The sequence below is a fragment of the Tupaia chinensis genome, unplaced genomic scaffold, assembly GCF_000334495.1.
Source record: "Tupaia chinensis unplaced genomic scaffold, TupChi_1.0 Scaffold000139_1, whole genome shotgun sequence".
In the NCBI taxonomy this organism is placed as follows: domain Eukaryota; kingdom Metazoa; phylum Chordata; class Mammalia; order Scandentia; family Tupaiidae; genus Tupaia; species Tupaia belangeri.
The window spans coordinates 4,530,059-4,548,600 of record NW_006159609.1 but is presented as its reverse complement, the minus strand read 5'-3'; the positions used below and the strand labels follow the sequence as shown (position 1 = coordinate 4,548,600).

The following is an 18,542-nucleotide window of genomic DNA, read 5'->3' as shown; positions in this document are numbered from 1 at the left end:
CAGATATGATTATTTCTCTCATTTTCTGATGAGCTAATTGAGGCTGTCAAGGAGATAAAGTGGCTAAAACGCACACAATTTCTATAGCTAAATTAAGTCCTCATAGCTAGTTTGGACACAATCCTTGGCTCCTCTATGACAACACTGTCGCACTCACACCACAACAAGAGACCTTCTAATATATTGATATTTTACATTCCTTATCTTCCATTATCTTCTAAGAAGTTTTACTTTTAAATGTGTTTCTTTCTGGACAAGAGTGCTCACTCTCCACGAAAGAAGCCAATGCAATCACCGTAGAGTGAATACCCCAAGCCAGAAAATTCTTACCCTGAAGCAGTCAACCACCTAGTGCGACAGGAGGTACGATCTGAAGAATAATCCCTGAATCCATTTGTATCTGTGTCCAGTCTCAGTTCAGTTCTCCACGGTTTCAACCCTGTTCTGTGATATACTAACTATAGTTTCCCTCCTTTTAAACTCCTTCCATATAGCTAAAAGAGTGATTTTTTTCTGAAAGCACAGATTGAGTTGTGTCTTTGCTCCCCTGTGATGCCCAACAGCTCCCCACTGCTTACAGGATTAAGTCCTGAAACTTCAGCTTGGCGAGTCAGGTCCTCAATCATCCACAGCTGCCTATGTCTCCAGCCTCATCACACACTCAACAACACTCAGCCACACAACTACTGATAATTCCAGAATGCACAGGGCTTCTTACGTGCCATGAGGCCCTACACTATTTCTTTCATTTGGGAAACATTTCTTCCCAAATCTGAGCTCAGTGTGTCTTCCTGATAATTCTTTAAAAAAAAAAAAAAAGAAAGAAAAAGAAAAAAGAAAAATAAAAAGGGTATTAGTAACTTTTCCTCTCCTTGCCATTAAAGACACACACACTTTATATATTGTGCCTAAAAGTTATATTCGACTTAGAATTTATTTTAAGATAATAAAACCAGTAAAGGCGCAGATAAATTTTCTGTTATTTTTCAAGGGGAGAAAGCTTACTAAAGATAGGTTACTATTACTTTGACATATAATTAAGAGTTTGTGTGATAAAGATCTTGCTGTGTGTCCTCAAACTAAGAGTGACTTGAGCCTACTGACTTCATAATTTCTACAAAGAGAGTGAACTGTAGATGTGACTTCTCTGAGCCTTGCAGAGAACACTTAGCAATTAGATTAGCAAGAGAGCCTAGGAGAAGGCAAGGTTACGTTTTCCATGGCTAATACTTCTAGTAATGATTAGGAATTGATGAGACAAGGTGGGGATAGGGGACATTCTTGTGTCCCTCTGGGGCCCTCTGCAACAGGGACCAGCTAAGATGCTTGCTTCCGTTACCACCTCTTCTATTAGTCTGATTTTAGTTATGTTAAATAAATGGAAGGCCATTAGCCTGAGATTGTCTCCGTATTTTGAGTTCTTACATCATGAAATGAACTGCAACCTAACTTAGTACATAAAAAATGCACTAACAAAGAGCCAAGTAACAGCCAATCACAGGCAGTCAGCATATCATACCATTCCCAAATAAGGCAAATGCCTCATCACACCATGTTCCAATGAGGCTGGTGGTCAGTTGTAGCTCACCAGATGATTTTCCTTTGCTTCAGTGTTTGGCCCACAAAAGCTCACCTTAATGTATCACATAGTAAGTAATTCATTTATAGATCAGCAAACACCACCAAACTGTCTCTAAAAGCTCAGCATGTGCTCAGTATTTATAGATACATGATGCAAGCGTGTGCAAATCATTCCTCACCACAAAGCCAATTGCTTTCCTTTGAGCAATTATCCTGAGTCCTGTTTTTCTTCCAGTACCAATCCCTGCTTTCTCATCTGACCATTTCTCAAGCAGACCTCCCTCATGACTCAGCACTTGTTCTCATCAGAGGCCTTTCTAAATTTCAGAGAGACTACAGTCCTGCTTAACTTCAAACTGGCATGCTTGAAGCTGGCAGTTCCCACAAAATCAAGTAGAGGGACATGAAAACACTCAGTGTGTGCCACTCAACATGTCCATTCAGGGACATCACAGGGGAACTCGAAATCAGTCCTGGAGGAAGCATTTACACCACCTACATAGGCAAATGCTTTCCACCAGGGCTTGGGGAGGGGTGATAAGAAGCTGTTACACATTTACCTGCACTCTGGTGTCTGGAGGGGACCTGGAGAGCAAAGTCAGGCTGCAGGACAAGAGAAAGAAGTTGTCTTTCTGCCAGGGAGAGCCAGAGACCTGGTGGACAGTAGAAAAGCCAAGTGGTGTGTCCTCCATGGACTTTCTCATGTGGCTCTTGGCTGAGTGCTGGACAGGGCACTGGAGGGGAGGCTGAGTGTGGATCAGAAGGAGAAGACATAACTAGGCTACAAACTCCCCTCTGGGTGGAGAAGACCCCAAGAAGCTCCATTTCAGACTGCACCCTGAGATCTTCTCTGTATCTCCACAGTCGACTTCCTTCTCTTGGCAAGGAAGAAGGCAAGGGGAGAAAGCAGGTGTTCCTAGTCTCTCCTGATATGTAAAAACTCTTTCTAGAACCCATGTGTTCTGAATTGAGATCACAAGAGCAGAAGGGAGGGGGTGGGGGTAGAAAGGAGTGTGTTGATCCTCAGCATAAAGAGTGGTGTGGAAGAATTGTGGAAGTTTCTGGCGGGTCGGGGGAGGCCTCTCAAATAAACAAGAGAAAGCTAAGACTATACATAGGGCCTGGAAAGCAAAAGGGAAGGTTCAGCTTAAAAGAGACGGGCTATTTAAAAAGAGGAGAGACCATGTCTTGTTTACCTTTGAATCCCTACCATCCAGGATAATACCCCGTACCTAGCAAAAGTCTCATGTATACTCTCCAATCAAAACTGTTTCCATTTTCTACCCAAATCTGCCAACACATTTTAATTAGCCTTAATCTGTTCATATAACCTCTGGTTTTCAATTGCAAAATAACAACTAGGACCATTTATATAAAGGTACAAATAAAAGTATGTCATACATGTTGTAAAAACAGCCAAGAATACCATTCGCCTTGCTCTAGGAATATCAAAAACTGAGTAACTAATTTTCCCAAGTGAAAAACCAATTACCACATCAAAAACTTTTTTTTTTAAAGAAAAGGTGATGTACTGGATAAGCAAGAGTCCCACAGTGACCCTATTCTTTCTTTTTTTTTTTTTTTTTAATTTGTTGTAGCATTCATGTGCTTGCTGGAGACAGAGAGGGAAGGTGAGAAAGTACCCCTTAAGGGAGATGATCACATGGCAGCCTCAGTTCTTTCAGTCTCTTCTCAGGTCTTTGGGCAAGTACACATGCGCAGACACATGCCCGGCATGTTTTTCAAGTTGCCAATCTGGGACTTGAACCGCACAGTAGGCCCTGTGGGATCCACCAATCCAACCACCATGTCACTTGACTGGCCGCTACAATTCCTTTTTTTTTCTTTCACCCATAAAGCTTCAAATTTTAATCTGATTCAGGCTCTGTCCATTTTTTGCTTTTTGCAAGTCCTGAAAAGGCAATTACTCTAAACATAACCTGTAGCCTTAGGCACTATACCGAGTAATTTTAGAGATTTCCTAGAGACAACCTACAACTGTCTTCTTTTATTCTAAATAATCCTACAAAAGTAAATTATGTATACAACGAGTTCATCCTTGGATGTCTGCTATCAATTCAAAGAGTTGAGCACTTGGGTATCTTCACTGAAACTTAGAGAATACAGAAGATTGACTATCATTGCTTTTGCTGACTCACTCTGTTCTGAATGCTAATTAGGGATTAGACTGGTACAAATATAAGAGAGGTTTCACATGCTGACTTTCCCCAAGCTAGCTCATAGCTCAATGCAAGGCAGTAATTACTGTTTCAGTACGTGCATGGCTCTGGAATAGACCGTGTGTTTTAGTCCATTGTTGCGCTTCTCATAGGTATACTAAGACCTGGTGATTCGTACATAAAATAGAGATTTATATGCAAAATTTGTATTTCTGGCTGTTGGCCAAAGGCATAGGTCTGGCATCAACTGGCCTACAACATGGAGCACAGAGGATAGCAGGCAGGTGCAAGGACAGATAGCTGCACACAACTCTCTTTTATTGCAGCCAGCTCTCCTGAGCACTAACCCCTTCTCAGAAGAACTAGGACTCACTGGATCTCATGAAACATCATTAATCTGTTCATGACAAAGTGTAGTCTCCAAGATGCAATAACCAATCCAATCACCACCACTAGACCTCAGTACCTCCCAACATCAAATTCCAAAACATAAACCTTTGAGGATAAATATCCTCCAAACCATAACATTGTGAGATATTTTCACATTCTCTGACAAAAATACACATCATCATGTACTACAACTAAAGACCAGGCATTTCTTTTTTCATCTATTTTTTTAAAATTTTTTTTCCCAATTTATTTATTTGCATTCATTCACTGTATATCATTACAGCATACAAAATGAGATTTTCCATCTAGAGTACACTGTATATTGTCTCAATCAAGCACATCAACAAATATGTTATTCTTAGCAAATGATCTCCCATTTCTTGTTTTCTGTATGTTTTGCTTTTTCCCCCCATCCTTGGTTCCCTATCTCTTACCCTCTGCCACCTCCCACTCTCCTCCCACACTGTCTCTGGTATCTATGTTTGCTTTCTATACCATTTTCCCCCCACATTTTATTGAATCACCAAAGACCCTAATCAATCCGAATACCCTCCTAGCAAACACATGTGACACACACATTTCCATGAGCACAAGTCTAACTTTACACATCCTATAAAGTAGCACCTAACTGGGGCTACATATCCTACTGCAGTCATTGAATAGATATATTTTTTTTCCTGAAACTTTTTTTTGTAACTCAATTTACATTCCTTCCCTAAGCATCATCCCAGCACACAAAATGCTATCTCCCATCCAGTACACACTGCATAGTGACTCATGCACATTACAGAAAAAATAAATTTCCAATTCTAGTTCCAAACCAGTTTTAACTTAAATCAAAGAACCGCCAAGGAACTTTGCTTAAAGCCCGGAAACAGGTTAGGATTCTGTTCAAATGGTAGGTGCATGAACCTATCAGTCTCATATACTTTTATCTTCTGTTCTGGTTCAATTTTCCTGATTAAATTCTGGGATATAGTATTCAACTCCAGACTTGTCCCTATGATTAAGTTAGCTACTTTCTCAGTTTTTGGACTCTTATTTCCATGTATCTGCGTTTAGTTTTCCTGATACAGCACATCCTTGAGAACTTCTTGGAGGTCTGGTCTGGTGCTGGTAAATTCTTTCAGGTTTTGTTTATCTGAGAATGTTCTTGTCTTTTCTTCCCACCTGAAAGATAATCTTGCCGGATACAGTATTCTTGGCTGAAACTGCTTCTCTCTTAACACTTGGAATATATTTTCCCATTCTCTCCTCGCTTTTATTGTTTCTGATGAGAGATCTGCTGTTAGCCTGATGGGATGTCCTTTGTAGGTAACTTGATGTTTTTCTCTTGCTAATCTTAGTATCTTGTCTTTGTCTGCAGTTTTGGTCAACCTGGCTATAATGTGTCTTGGAGAAGATCTTCTAGGGTTGATTCTATTTGGGGTCCGTTGTATTTCCTGGGACTGGATCTTTGAATGCCTCTCTAGGTTTGGAAAGTTTTCTTGCAGGATTTCCTGGAATAGATTATCAATGCCCTTATGGGTTTCCTCACCTTCTGGAATGCCAATTATCCGGATATTTGGACGTTTGATGGTATCCAGTACTTCTCGCATATTATTCTCAAATTTTTGTGCCATTTTCTCAGCCTTCATGGTGGATTTTTCTAGGCCAGCCATTTTCTCCTCTACATCTGAGATTCTATTTTCTGAATGATCTAGTCTGCTTTTAATGCTTTCCAGGGAGATTTTGACTTCTTGTATTATAGACTTCATCTCTAGCAGTTCCGTTTGAGTCTTTTGTAAAGTGTGTAATTCCACTTTTAGATCTTGCAGGAATTTCCTCATCTCTTGGAACTCGTCAATTTCTTTCTCCTTTCTCTTTAGCAGTTCATTATCTCTCTTCTCTTCCATCTCTGTTAGCTTAGACATTATGAATGATCTGAATTCCTTATCAGACATTTCCATGATTTTCACCGAACTGCTTGTGGATGAAGAGTTACTCTTTTCCCTAGGAGGAGAGGTATTTTCTTGTTTTCCCATGTTTCTCGTGATCCGGCGGTGATTTCTTGTCATCTGATGAATGTTGTGTTTCTTTCAAATTCTTGAAGTGCAGCCTTAATGTTCAGGAGCAAGCAGACAGAGGTGATCCAGAAACTCTTTGCTGTTCTATTGTGCTTGCTGGTGCAGCAGATTCAGTAGATAGTGGGGAATATTTTAACCCTATTAGTATTTGGATGTTTAGCTACAGTGCTCTTAGATCTGTCTAAAAACACACTGAAAGGATACTGGAGGGTGAAGAGACAAGAGAAAGGAAAACGAGACAGAGAAAAACAAGAAAAAGAGAAAAAAAGACAAAAAAATTAAAAAAATTAAAAATTTGTAATTACAGTTCTTTTTAAAAAAAAAAATCACAAAATAGAAAACCGTGCGCGCCGCGCAAAAAATCTAGTTCACTGTAGCCATGTGGAACCTTGTCTTCTGCCTGGATGGGAGGAGCAGAGCGAAAATTAACAAGAAAGAAGGCGGAGCTAAGAGCCAGAGAAAAACTGGGCCTTGTTTTTTTTTTAAAGAAAAAAAAGGGTAAAAAGGAAATATTACCAAAAAAATAAAAAAAAGGGAAGACAGAGCAGAGAGAGATAGGAACTGAGAGACAGAGAGAGAAGGCTGGGGGTGCAGAGGGGGGCTCCCTACCGCTAGCTCGTTTGTTGGAGGCTGAATTATTAGTAGAAAATCTTCATTCCCTTAAAAATCTAGTTCACTGTAGCCATGTGGAACCTTGTCTCAAGACCAGGCATTTCTTCAATAGTTTTGGTTGGCATTTTAGCCTACACATTTGTAAAAAGTTGTCTTAGTATACTATCTTGTGCTTTTGTTGGTGCTTGATAAATCCCAGTTGAATCAATTTATAGAAACATTCTTATAATATCCTTTTTAAAAATAGAAGTTACAAAATTGTGTTTTCCCCTTAGAGGCAGAGAGAGAGGAAGAGACAGAAATAGGTATTTTTGACAGGGTCTTACCGTTTTGTAATCCTCCTGCCTCAACTTCCCAATTAGCTAGGATTATAGGCTTATGCCACCAAACCCACATGTTGAGGTTGTCCTGGAACCTAACCCCAGCCTCCCAAGTGGCTTCCAGCCTCCCAACTGGTGGTGGCTAGCTGTGCAGGACCACAGTTGGGCTCTAAAATATTTCTATTTGGCCATGAATGGAAATAAGTCATAGATCCATGAATATAGTACATTAAGTTCCTCATCATTGCTAGAATTGGATAAGGGCTTGTCTACCAAAGTTTTTTATTTACCTCTAAATGTTATGCAATATTTATGGGAATAGTGAAAAATGCAAGTCATGGTATCATAAATGGAACTAGAACTCTTGAACTTTTCTCCTGAGTTATTGACTGCATTTCAAAGAAACATCTACTTGGAGAGCTATTTCCTACCAGAGAGGAAATAAATAATGTCTGGAATGAATTCTTAGTCTTCATGAACAATTGACAGCTACTTAATTAATGTGGACAATGACCATATTTAAGTTGAGTGTACAATGCAGTGTGAGGTCTGGTTACTATTATTTCCATGCATAGATCCACTTGTTTGTGGAGTAGTTTTGTGTACCTCCTGAGAACTGGGTAAAGCCTGTAGCTTGAGTTATGACTTGCTACTGACTCAGGTATCAGTTTGCTCATCTGCTGATATCATTTCCATATTTATTTAACTTAATAATTCTGAGCCTCTGCTGAGCCAGGTCCTGTGTTAAGTGTTAGGGATCCAGTAGTGCACATAGACACAATTCCATTTGTGCTCACAGTGTAGAGTGTGAGACTGCCATTTAGTTTGAAAATTTCATAAATAGATGTGCAATTACAAATTGCTTAAGTCTTATGGGGGGAAAAAAGAAAGAATGCAGAATAGGAAACCTAATTTTCTTTCAGAGAACCTCTATGAAAAAGTACAACTTAAACTTGGATCTAAGATGACCAGCAGCTAATCAGGCAAAGTGGAGAAGAAGCTGTTCAGTTCGAGGAAAAAGCATGTCTCAAGTTCTTGAGACAGGAAGAGATTTAGTGCATTTCATGAATAAGACGAAAGCTGATGTGAATAGTGTGGTCAGCATAGGGAAGAGTGAAATGAGATGTTTAAGAGGCAGGCAGGGGCTAGATCATGCAGAGCCTGGATGCTGTGATAATGACTTTGCATTTTGTGCTAATGCAAAAGGAGCGAGATACAATTTGATCTGTATTTTTAACAGATCACTCTGGCTGCATTGAGAGTAAGTCCAGGGGACGATAGTGGAAATGGCCAGACTCACTAGGAGGCAATTATAGGTGAGAGATGATGGGGCATTAAAGTGGTGTAAACAGAAGCAGAGCAGAGTGAAGAGATAAAAAATGTATTTTGGTGGTAGAATCAACAGAACTTCAAGATGAACTGAATGGTGAATGTGACGGAAAACAAAGCAAGAATGACTCTCAAGTTCTGGTCTTGAGCGATGGGGTAAGATGTATGTGCTCTTTACCGAGTTGGGTAAGTATGAAGAAGACCCAAAATGAAGGGAAATCAAGAGTTTTGGTATCAGTGCCCAGGTGACAAGGTCACTAAAATATGTGTGTGGACACCTTTTTTCTAGAAGGTCAAAGAAATGGGTAAGATAATGGAAGAGGAGAAAATGAGGGGAGAAAAAGAAGGAGACAGAATTAGAATACTAACTAGAATTTCCAAAGGGGTAGATGGTGAGTAGGGACTGGGGACTAGTGCATATCAGGTGTATATTTTGAAAAGACATGTTCAATATTATACTGTGATTTTTTTTAAAATTTGAAAAGTGAAAAGCAAAACAAACAAACAACCCCCTGCAAAAACCCCTCAAAAACCATGAATGCAATACAGATAACAGAAAGTAATCTGAAAAAAAAAAAAATCCTATCTGATGGAGGGTCCACATAATAGACATACTCTACCAGCTACTTACTGGTGAGTTTTTAATAGGGACTCTCCAAAATCCCAGAGGAATGGAAGGAAACAAACATAACTTTTATGTTTATCAAAAAAGAGTATAGTTTTTTTTTTTTTTTTTTTTTTTTGTTTTTTTTTTTTTTGTTTTTTTTTTTTTTGTTTTTTTTTTTTTTGTTTTTTTTTTTTTTGTTTTTTTTTTTTTTGTTTTTTTTTTTTTTGTTTTTTTTTTTTTTGTTTTTTTTTTTTTTGTTTTTTTTTTTTTTGTTTTTTTTTTTTTTGTTTTTTTTTTTTTTGTTTTTTTTTTTTTTGTTTTTTTTTTTTTTGTTTTTTTTTTTTTTGTTTTTTTTTTTTTTGTTTTTTTTTTTTTTGTTTTTTTTTTTTTTGTTTTTTTTTTTTTTGTTTTTTTTTTTTTTGTTTTTTTTTTTTTTGTTTTTTTTTTTTTTGTTTTTTTTTTTTTTGTTTTTTTTTTTTTTGTTTTTTTTTTTTTTGTTTTTTTTTTTTTTGTTTTTTTTTTTTTTGTTTTTTTTTTTTTTGTTTTTTTTTTTTTTGTTTTTTTTTTTTTTGTTTTTTTTTTTTTTGTTTTTTTTTTTTTTGTTTTTTTTTTTTTTGAATCACTGACACTGAGCTAGAGGAAGGGAGATGATGAGTCCAGATAACGATAGTGAAAGGACAGGTAAAGAGAAATAGGCAAGGACTTCTTCCAGTGAGCAAAAATATCTCTGTCATGACTAGGAAGAGCTAATGGCCTGGAGGTCAGTCATCACCTGGGTTTGAATCCCAGCTCTGCTACTTGTTAATAGATGATCTTGGGCAATTCAGGCAACTTCTTAAGTCTCAATTTTCTCATTCGTAAAATGAAGATAATAATAGTACCTACTTTATAAGGTGATAATGAGAATTAAAAAACATAACTCATAAGATGTGCTTAGCCAAATGCCTGGCACTGAAGAAGAGCTCAACAAATGCTAGCTGCCCTTCTGCAGCTGATTATAGGTGCATAGCCACTACAGAGCGGTTTTTGTAGGCCTGGCACCTTCTCATCTCCCTGTGGCTGTGGTGACTCTGCCCTCTGAGCTTCCACATTGTATAGTTCACTGTGTCAAGAAGTAGCTTTTGTGATTTGTTACAAATATAGGAGAATTTAGTTAATATTTATAAAATGCTCTGAGATGTTTTTTAGGCTTTAATCATTGCAAATGAGCAAAAATGCCTTAGCTGATGACATGGCCAATTTTTTTTTCACTCTTTTCTAAAAATATTACAATATAATTTAAAACTTGCTACTTAACTCCCCTACAGAGACCAGTAAGTGACTTGTAAACAGATTCTTTAAAACATCATAAAGGAAAAAAGAAAGATGATGTCCTAATGAGACCACCTCGATATATCAGGCCTAACAATATTAAGAAGATTCTGTTTGAAAAGGTAACTATGTAAGCACCCCAATATGTGTAAGCATTATAATTGAAGTCTCAGGTTAGCCTGAATTGGAATGCCTGATGAAACACTGGGTTCTCTTTTTCTGATTCTCCCTTTTCTATCTGGCTATTACAGAAAGACAGGGATTTTATTAATAAACATATGCTTTAGAAGATCATAATGGCAAGATCACATGAAAGGACATGCCTTAACTTCTCTGAACCTCCATTTCTTCATATAAGATGGGAATAACTTAACAAGAGAATATAGGTAAACATCTAGCATAATAACATAGTATAAATATTAAGTTTATGTTCTTTGTGGTTAGACAGAATTAACTTTTGGACAAGTGGCTTAATACCTCAAAGTCAATTCAATGATATAAAATTAATATTTTAACTAAAAGATTTAATGGCAATAATAGTACCTATTTCTTAGGCTATGTTTTGCCTGGGGCACATTTAGTAAGAACTCACTAAATGTTATTTAAAATGATCAATAAATGTTCTCTTTCATCCTACTGTATGAGAGAAATGATGGCAATTAAATTCCAAAATTAATTCTTCAGGAGAAATACAATTAATGTCTTGTTAAAATGTATGGGAACCAAGAACTTGTGGAGCATCCTGTGATCACGTCTGAGTGCTGGGTGATCACAACAGGGAGAGAAGAAGAACAAGGTTTTCAATTTCTCCCACTGCACCATGGGAACACAACATCTCTCCACTGGGAGGAGGATGTTGAGTACGGGGAAGTGAGCAGAGGTGATTCTCCCCATTCATTCTTGGGAAAGCACATGCAATTCGAGAAGATGAAGTGAGGAAGCGCATGCAGTACCTGGTCATCTCAGAGTCAGGGAGCAGGCCTAGGTGGTAGTGGGGGTAGGGAGCTGAGAGAAGGAAGCTTTTGTCACACTCAACAGGGGAATAGTGCCTGGGAGAAGCAGGCTTATCACACAGTTTGTTCACAGTGCTGTAAACAGGTTCCGGAGGCCTGGTAATACAAGAGGAAGAGAGAGATATGCATAGTTAACATACACAAGGAACAACTGGGTAACGAGTAGCATTTCACCATATGTGAAGGTAAAACTCCAAAACAATGTCATTTATTTCTTATTTCTTATCCATGGAAACCGCAAGTTCTACTAGTCACTTTTCTGAAAACAATGACTCTATTCCTTAGTCTCTCTTGTGGGTGGATATGACACTATGAAAATATTTAGTCCAATGTGCTTTGAGCAGAAGGATTCTGTGGGACTACTGAGGTGACTACTTAGATGGATGCTGAGTTAGCTGGGACCTCTGCAATTTTACTTTCTCTTACTTCCTCCTTCTGCTGACCTGGAACTCAGGCATGGTGGCTGGAGCTTCATTGATCATTGTGGACCATGAAGCAACTTTGAGGATGAAGGCAATACAGATACAGAATGTGGAATGTAAAGGCAGAGGCTGTGTCACTGCTGATAAGGAATGACATTACGCCACCTCTGGATGACCTACCACTGGGTTTCTTTCATGTGGGATAAAAAATAAACTATCTTTTTAAGTTAGTGCCATTTTTCATAATATAAACAGGATCTATATACTATAACAGCTATATTCCTACAAAATTTAAGATTATAAATCTAATACTAAAAAATAAAAACCTATAGGGCTTACAATAAGTGCTAATACATTTAATTATATTTGCAATCTTATACCCTCTGTATACACAGGAAAATATAAGGAACAATATTTTCTTACTATATAACTTAGAGCCTATGACTGTTTAGAGAACTCACTGCATCTTTATTTAAAATATTATACGTAAAACGGTAGCGAGTCTAAATAGTCAGCAAAGGAGCTTAGAAGGAAAGGAATTGATGACTTTTTTAGGTCATAAAATATTTTCATGACAACGTCATTTCAGTAACATTGTACTTTCTGCTGAGAAAGCCTGATTCAATGTTCTCAGTTTGATGTTGCTTCTACAGACCAAGTGACTGATGTTACCAATTTTCTCCTAGTTCTTTCATCTCAGTAGCACCATATTTTTAGGAAAAGTTTCAGAATCAAATGTGGCTAATATACATCTTTTTAAAAAGGTTCTTAATTATATACTTGCATTTGCCTGAATTAAAGGAAAATGTTTTACTCTGAACACTGTAATGAATTCAAGACAATGAAAATGAGGCTCTCTATTTTATAAAATGTTGATCTTTTGAAACTTTTAACTGTATCTTTTTGAACCCATTTTATAGATGTGATATTTCTATGTGACTCATATTTAATAGATGTGATGTTTGGGGAAGGCTTCAATACTTTTGATTTTAGAAAGCGACCCTTATTTCTCTGCTGATAGTGACTTCCAGAATTGTTTCATAGTGGATTACTTGCTGAGCTCAATTACTCATCATTGAAAATGTAATATAACAAAATGTAATAACAAGTAATATCTTGTTAATACAGAGATATAGTTACTAATATTGCAGGTTCATTTTTACTTGTCATTTAGTTTTTCTATGTTTCCCAATTTATTTAGTTGCCATTTTGTACAGCTACTGGCTAGAAAGTAGATACAATTAAATCCAGTTTCTTTTTTTTTTTTATTATGAGAACATCTGATACCTCAGATGATGGGGAGATGAACAAAAATACCAAAACATAATGAAACACTTGATAAGCTTATGGTTCTCAGTTTGATGTTGCTTCTACAGACCAAGTGACTGATGTTACCAATTTTCTCCTAGTTCTTTCATCTCAGTAGCACCATATTTTTAGGAAAAGTTTCAGAATCAAATGTGGCTAATATACATCTTTTTAAAAAGGTTCTTAATTATATACTTGCATTTGCCTGAATTAAAGGAAAATGTTTTACTCTGAACACTGTAATGAATTCAAGACAATGAAAATGAGGCTCTCTATTTTATAAAATGTTGATCTTTTGAAACTTTTAACTGTATCTTTTTGAACCCATTTTATAGATGTGATATTTCTATGTGACTCATATTTAATAGATGTGATGTTTGGGGAAGGCTTCAATACTTTTGATTTTAGAAAGCGACCCTTATTTCTCTGCTGATAGTGACTTCCAGAATTGTTTCATAGTGGATTACTTGCTGAGCTCAATTACTCATCATTGAAAATGTAATATAACAAAATGTAATAACAAGTAATATCTTGTTAATACAGAGATATAGTTACTAATATTGCAGGTTCATTTTTACTTGTCATTTAGTTTTTCTATGTTTCCCAATTTATTTACTTGCCATTTTGTACAGCTACTGGCTAGAAAGTAGACACAATTAAATCCAGTTTCTTTTTTTTTTTATTATGAGAACATCTGATACCTCAGATGATGGGGAGATGAACAAAAATACCAAAACATAATGAAACACTTGATAAGCTTATGATACTGGCCAAGTTCTCTTTCAACCAAACAACAAACTTAGAAATATTGGCGAAAATCTCCTTTCAAGCAGCATTAAAATGGGGGTCACAATTGAAGATTTCTACCTGATAGCTTCATGACAGACTTAGGATTCTGTCAGATATTGTGAGATATTCAGGACACAGTGCAATATTCAGAAGTACTACACAAGTTACAGTCTGAACACAGGAATGGCACGTAGCAGGTACCTGATAAATGTTTCTTTGAATTGATTTTTTTTTTTTTTTACCCTTCTCCATTGAAAGAAATGAAGAAAAGTTTTTTGACTCTTTCAGAAAGGCATATGTTATTTGGAATGCTCTAATTAGGTTTAAATGTTTTAAGCCATCGTTCATTCTCACAGGGTATACAGCAGGACAGAGATCCTGATGTTGTCAGTTAGGAACTGTCAGGCTTTAGGGACTTGCTGTGCATGGTTCATCTGCTCTCAGAGGGATGGGCTTCATGTGCAATGCCTGCAATGCCAACCCACAGTTCCTGTGACAGTCACGCCATGGGCATAGTGCTCCTCAAAGACTTCTTGGCCCCAGGTTCTAGAAAGCCTAATACGTAGTCAGCATTTGTAGTCTTCCCCTGAAGTTACATTTTCGGTGAGCTCCCCTCCACACAGACAAGAAATGCCAATTTATGAGCTGTCACTGGGATCTGGGTGGCAGAAACAGATGCCACCATCAGTTCTCATTTAGTCAGTAAAGAAATGCTGTGGGCAAATGACATTTGGCAGTGTGAATCAGCCAGCCACAATCTAAGGGCCTGTTTATCCCATTATAAGAAGGCAGGGTTGCCTAGGTCAGAAGGTAATGAATATGGAAATCTAATCTGAGGTGCCTACTGGCTTTCTTCATTCTGTGGATGTCCCCAGAAGGGGGAAAGTAGTTAGAGATGGTAGTGCAATCTCTAAGTGAATTTATAAACAAATCATTTATCTTGCCAGTCCACTTATCAGAGGCCATAGATAACTGGCTTTGTAATCTCATCTGCTGCGCCATCAGCATTTATTTGCATATCTATGGGTTTATAATTGCAGGCTCTTATAACATATAATTAGCACACCCTGGCCCTTGGTGATCTCTGTTTTCTCTGAACTCCATTAGTACTTTCTATTTGTTCTGCTTCCTCGGTGTGTTTGAAATTGCTGATCACAATGCTGGTGTGTTGGAGGGGGGTGCTTCACCTATACCCTATTCTGAGGAAAACTTCCTTGCATGCAGCTGCCCCTTACCACTTGCTTCACATTACTCTAACCTAGTTCAGTCCTTATCTTGGTAAAGCTGTTTAGATTATTGGACTAGGATTGGACTCCTCACCCTGCAACCATGACCTATATGGGAGGAATGGAGGAAGTGGGGATGGTATTAACTGAATTCTTCTGTGGAATGTGAAATATGTAAATAACAGGGAAAAGAAAGAAATTATGAGCTGGTAGCATACAGAAAAGAAGCAGATACACAGAGTGGAGCTGTATCTGTGTTCACTAAACACACAGCACAGGGACCAGCAGATGGCGTAATGGTTATGTTGCTGGACTGCCATGTAGTCAATTGTGGTTCGAGTCCCGTACCTGGTGACTTAAACATATACTGGGCATGTGCATGCCCAAGATCTCGAGAGGAGAATGGAGGAGAAGGGATTGTGGTGGCGTGGCCATCCTTCCTGGGGAGTAATTTCTTGCGTTCTGTCTTTCTGTCTCTGTCTGTCTTTCTAGTGAGTGCACATGTCCTATAGCAAAAACCTCTCACATACATACATACGTATGTACATACATACATACATACATACATAAACACCAGAGTGAAGCTCTACCAAATTCTGTTGCTGAAGTATCTTTGAGGGGGGCCACAGATGGTGTAGCAGCTACCCTGACACCACGTGGCCAACCGTGGTTCAAGTTCTGGACCCTGTAGCTTGAAACTCACACTGGGCAAGTGTGTGTGTACATGCCTAAGATCTGGGGAGGGGAATGGAGGGGAAGGGATTCAGGTATGGCCATGCCCCCAGAAGTGATTTCTCACTTTCCTTCTCCTTGTCTCTGTCTTCTACTCCCCCTACCCACCCCCATCACCTGTGAATGCACGTACCCTAAGGCAAAAACCTCTCAATAAAATAAAATAAAATGTTTTTGAGGCTTAGGAAAACAATGCCCCAAAGTGAAGCCTCGGAAGCAATCTCTTACCTCTTCCTGCCCTCCTGTCTCTCATTCCTCATTCCCCTCACAAGGTAAGCTATGGAAATCAGAACTCCTTTTTATCCAAAGCCATTCATAAAACCTAAAAATATTATCCAAATTTCCCTTCACCTTTCTGAGTAAGAACTAGCCATAAAGAAATTCTCTGACCAACCATGTTTGAATATAGGTCACAAGATCCCCATTCTGGAAAGCGTGTTGCTCCTACTTGGAGGGAAGTAATACTGCATAGAGGCCAGGAAAAACCTGAACAGACCATCCTTTCTGCCACTCCCCCACCCCCTAACCCATTATGATTAGATCATACCCTTTTCATCCAGTCATATTTCTACACAACTGTCTATGCTTCACCAAACTCTTGGTTTTGGGATCTTCAATCTGAAGGCTCTCATATCATTCATGATAAACCATGATCAAATAAATCTGTCATGGTTTTTTCCTATTGATCTGTTTTTAATTCACTTTAGCAGATTTAGACTCAAGCATTCAGATTAGGGGGAAATTTTTCATTTACCCCTACAATATCTAGAGATTCTTTGAATCTACAATGGCAGTCTGGATTCACATCTTAAGGGGGTCTTGTAAGGCTCATGCTATTGAATTTCCCTTAAGGTTTCCATCTGACATTAGTCACATAATAAAAATCAACTATTAACCAGTCACCCTGTCCCTTTACTAGAGTTCAGATCAGATCTGTTCCTTACAATCAATACAAATACAGCAGAGTTTTTTTAAAATTTTTTTTTATGTTCCTTTCATATCACCTCAGCTCTACTATGCCACTCAAAGACAACAGACAAAATCTTGGACCTCTATGTAATCCCACAGTACCTGAGACCAATACCAACCAGACTAATCCTGTCTTTAGAAGTTTGATATTTTGTTCACTCTGAATTCTTTTGCATTCATTTTATTTTCTAAAATAATGCTCTAAAATATTGTTTTAATTACTGAGTTTTTTGGGGGTGTCCCCTTACATTTTGCAACCAACTCGAGCTCCTCATGCACCTCACTCTCATCCCAGTCCTGTACCAAAGACAACCGGTGTTTCAGGCAGTAATGATGATGACTGCGATTGTAAATAGTCTTTATCCATGTAGCACCTGAAACCACAAGGTCAAAGGAACACAGTTCCATTCTCCTGGAGGTAACAGTCGCAATGACGCATACTTTATTGAGTTTTCCAACTCCCAGCACAGGAAAACTCAATAAAATATGCTCTCGAAACCCTCTGGCTATCTCAGGCAGGGCCCTCACCTCACTGTACGGTCATATTTGCTTCACAGGACTCCTTCCTCTGCCAGAATATTATTTCCTAAAAGATCAAGACCACATCTCATTTATCTTAGTTTGCCCATCACTTTCTGGAATGCCAGAAAGAAGGAATAAAGTGCTATCCTAGAAAATGAGAAGAGATGTGGCAAAAAAAAGTAATCAATACCTTTTATTCTTGCTTACTGAGCAAAACTAAAGGGAAGCATTTGAAATTATAGTGGGAGAGGTTTGAGTTATGTATTTGTACACCTTTGAGCATAAATCTATCATAGACTCATATGAATACATTTATAAACCATTCAGATTCTCCAGCCCTCATCCTACTTGGTCTTTGTCTGCCCTAATGGGAAGGGATTGTCTAACCCCATGCCCTGCACTAGCAGGATACAGAACTAAACTTTATTCGCGACAGCAGCTGGGATGCCAAGAACTCCTATAGCTAAGTATCTACTATTTTGCCTGACATATTGGGGGAGAAATGTATTTTTAACTTTAAAAATGTGGCTCATGCTCCTTTGACAAATATTATAGGTTACCGGCCCAAACTTTTGAAGAAATAAAAGCATAAGAAGAATTTGAAATCTGTGTTAATGAGCCTTAAGGGCAGAATTTTGGGAAGCTCTGAAAGTAATTAGGGGGTAAAAGAGAACATAGGATAGGTTCTTAACTCTGTGACTCAACATATGAAATGACATTACAATAATAATAACTGAGGGAGAGACTGACTTCTCCTCCACTGAACTTTAGGCAGAAAGGTATTAGTCAGTCGGACAAGATGTAGTAGGGGCCTTAAAACACACAGGATACAGAGATCTCTGGGAAGGGACTAATCTAGATGATTGCTAAGAAATCATTCACTTCCCCTAATTCTAAGCATCACCAGATTTGGGCCCGTAGGGCTTCCACTGGGGTCCTTGGAGTAGATGCCTAGCTGTGCCTCTGTCACCTTAAAACATAGATTCCTCCTTTACAGAGATGCGATGGTATTAAAAAGCTTTCCCTGAATACCAGGAAAGTTGGCAACTGTAAAATTACACACAGAGGGAAATTATTATGAAGCTGCCTTGTGAGTATAACAAAACAAAGCTAGTTTTGGATTCTTCCAAATTGCACCTTGGCTGTTTCTTAGCCTCTCTGAGCC

General features: G+C 38.0%; 1 protein-coding gene across 11 annotated transcripts in view; it reads right to left on the bottom strand.

The window, feature by feature from the left end:
- DLG2 (discs large MAGUK scaffold protein 2) overlaps nt 1–18,542 on the bottom strand; it is a 1,612,020-nt gene that overhangs the window by 457,302 nt on the left and 1,136,176 nt on the right. For 8 of the 11 annotated variants that reach the window (XM_006144952.3, XM_006144955.3, XM_006144956.1 and 5 more), the window contains one exon: nt 11,350–11,505. The exons of the other annotated variants lie outside the window; for them this stretch is intronic. In XM_006144952.3, coding sequence (XP_006145014.1) covers nt 11,350–11,505 — 156 coding nt within the window. The remainder of the gene's footprint in view (nt 1–11,349; nt 11,506–18,542) is intronic. 11 annotated transcript variants of the gene reach the window in all.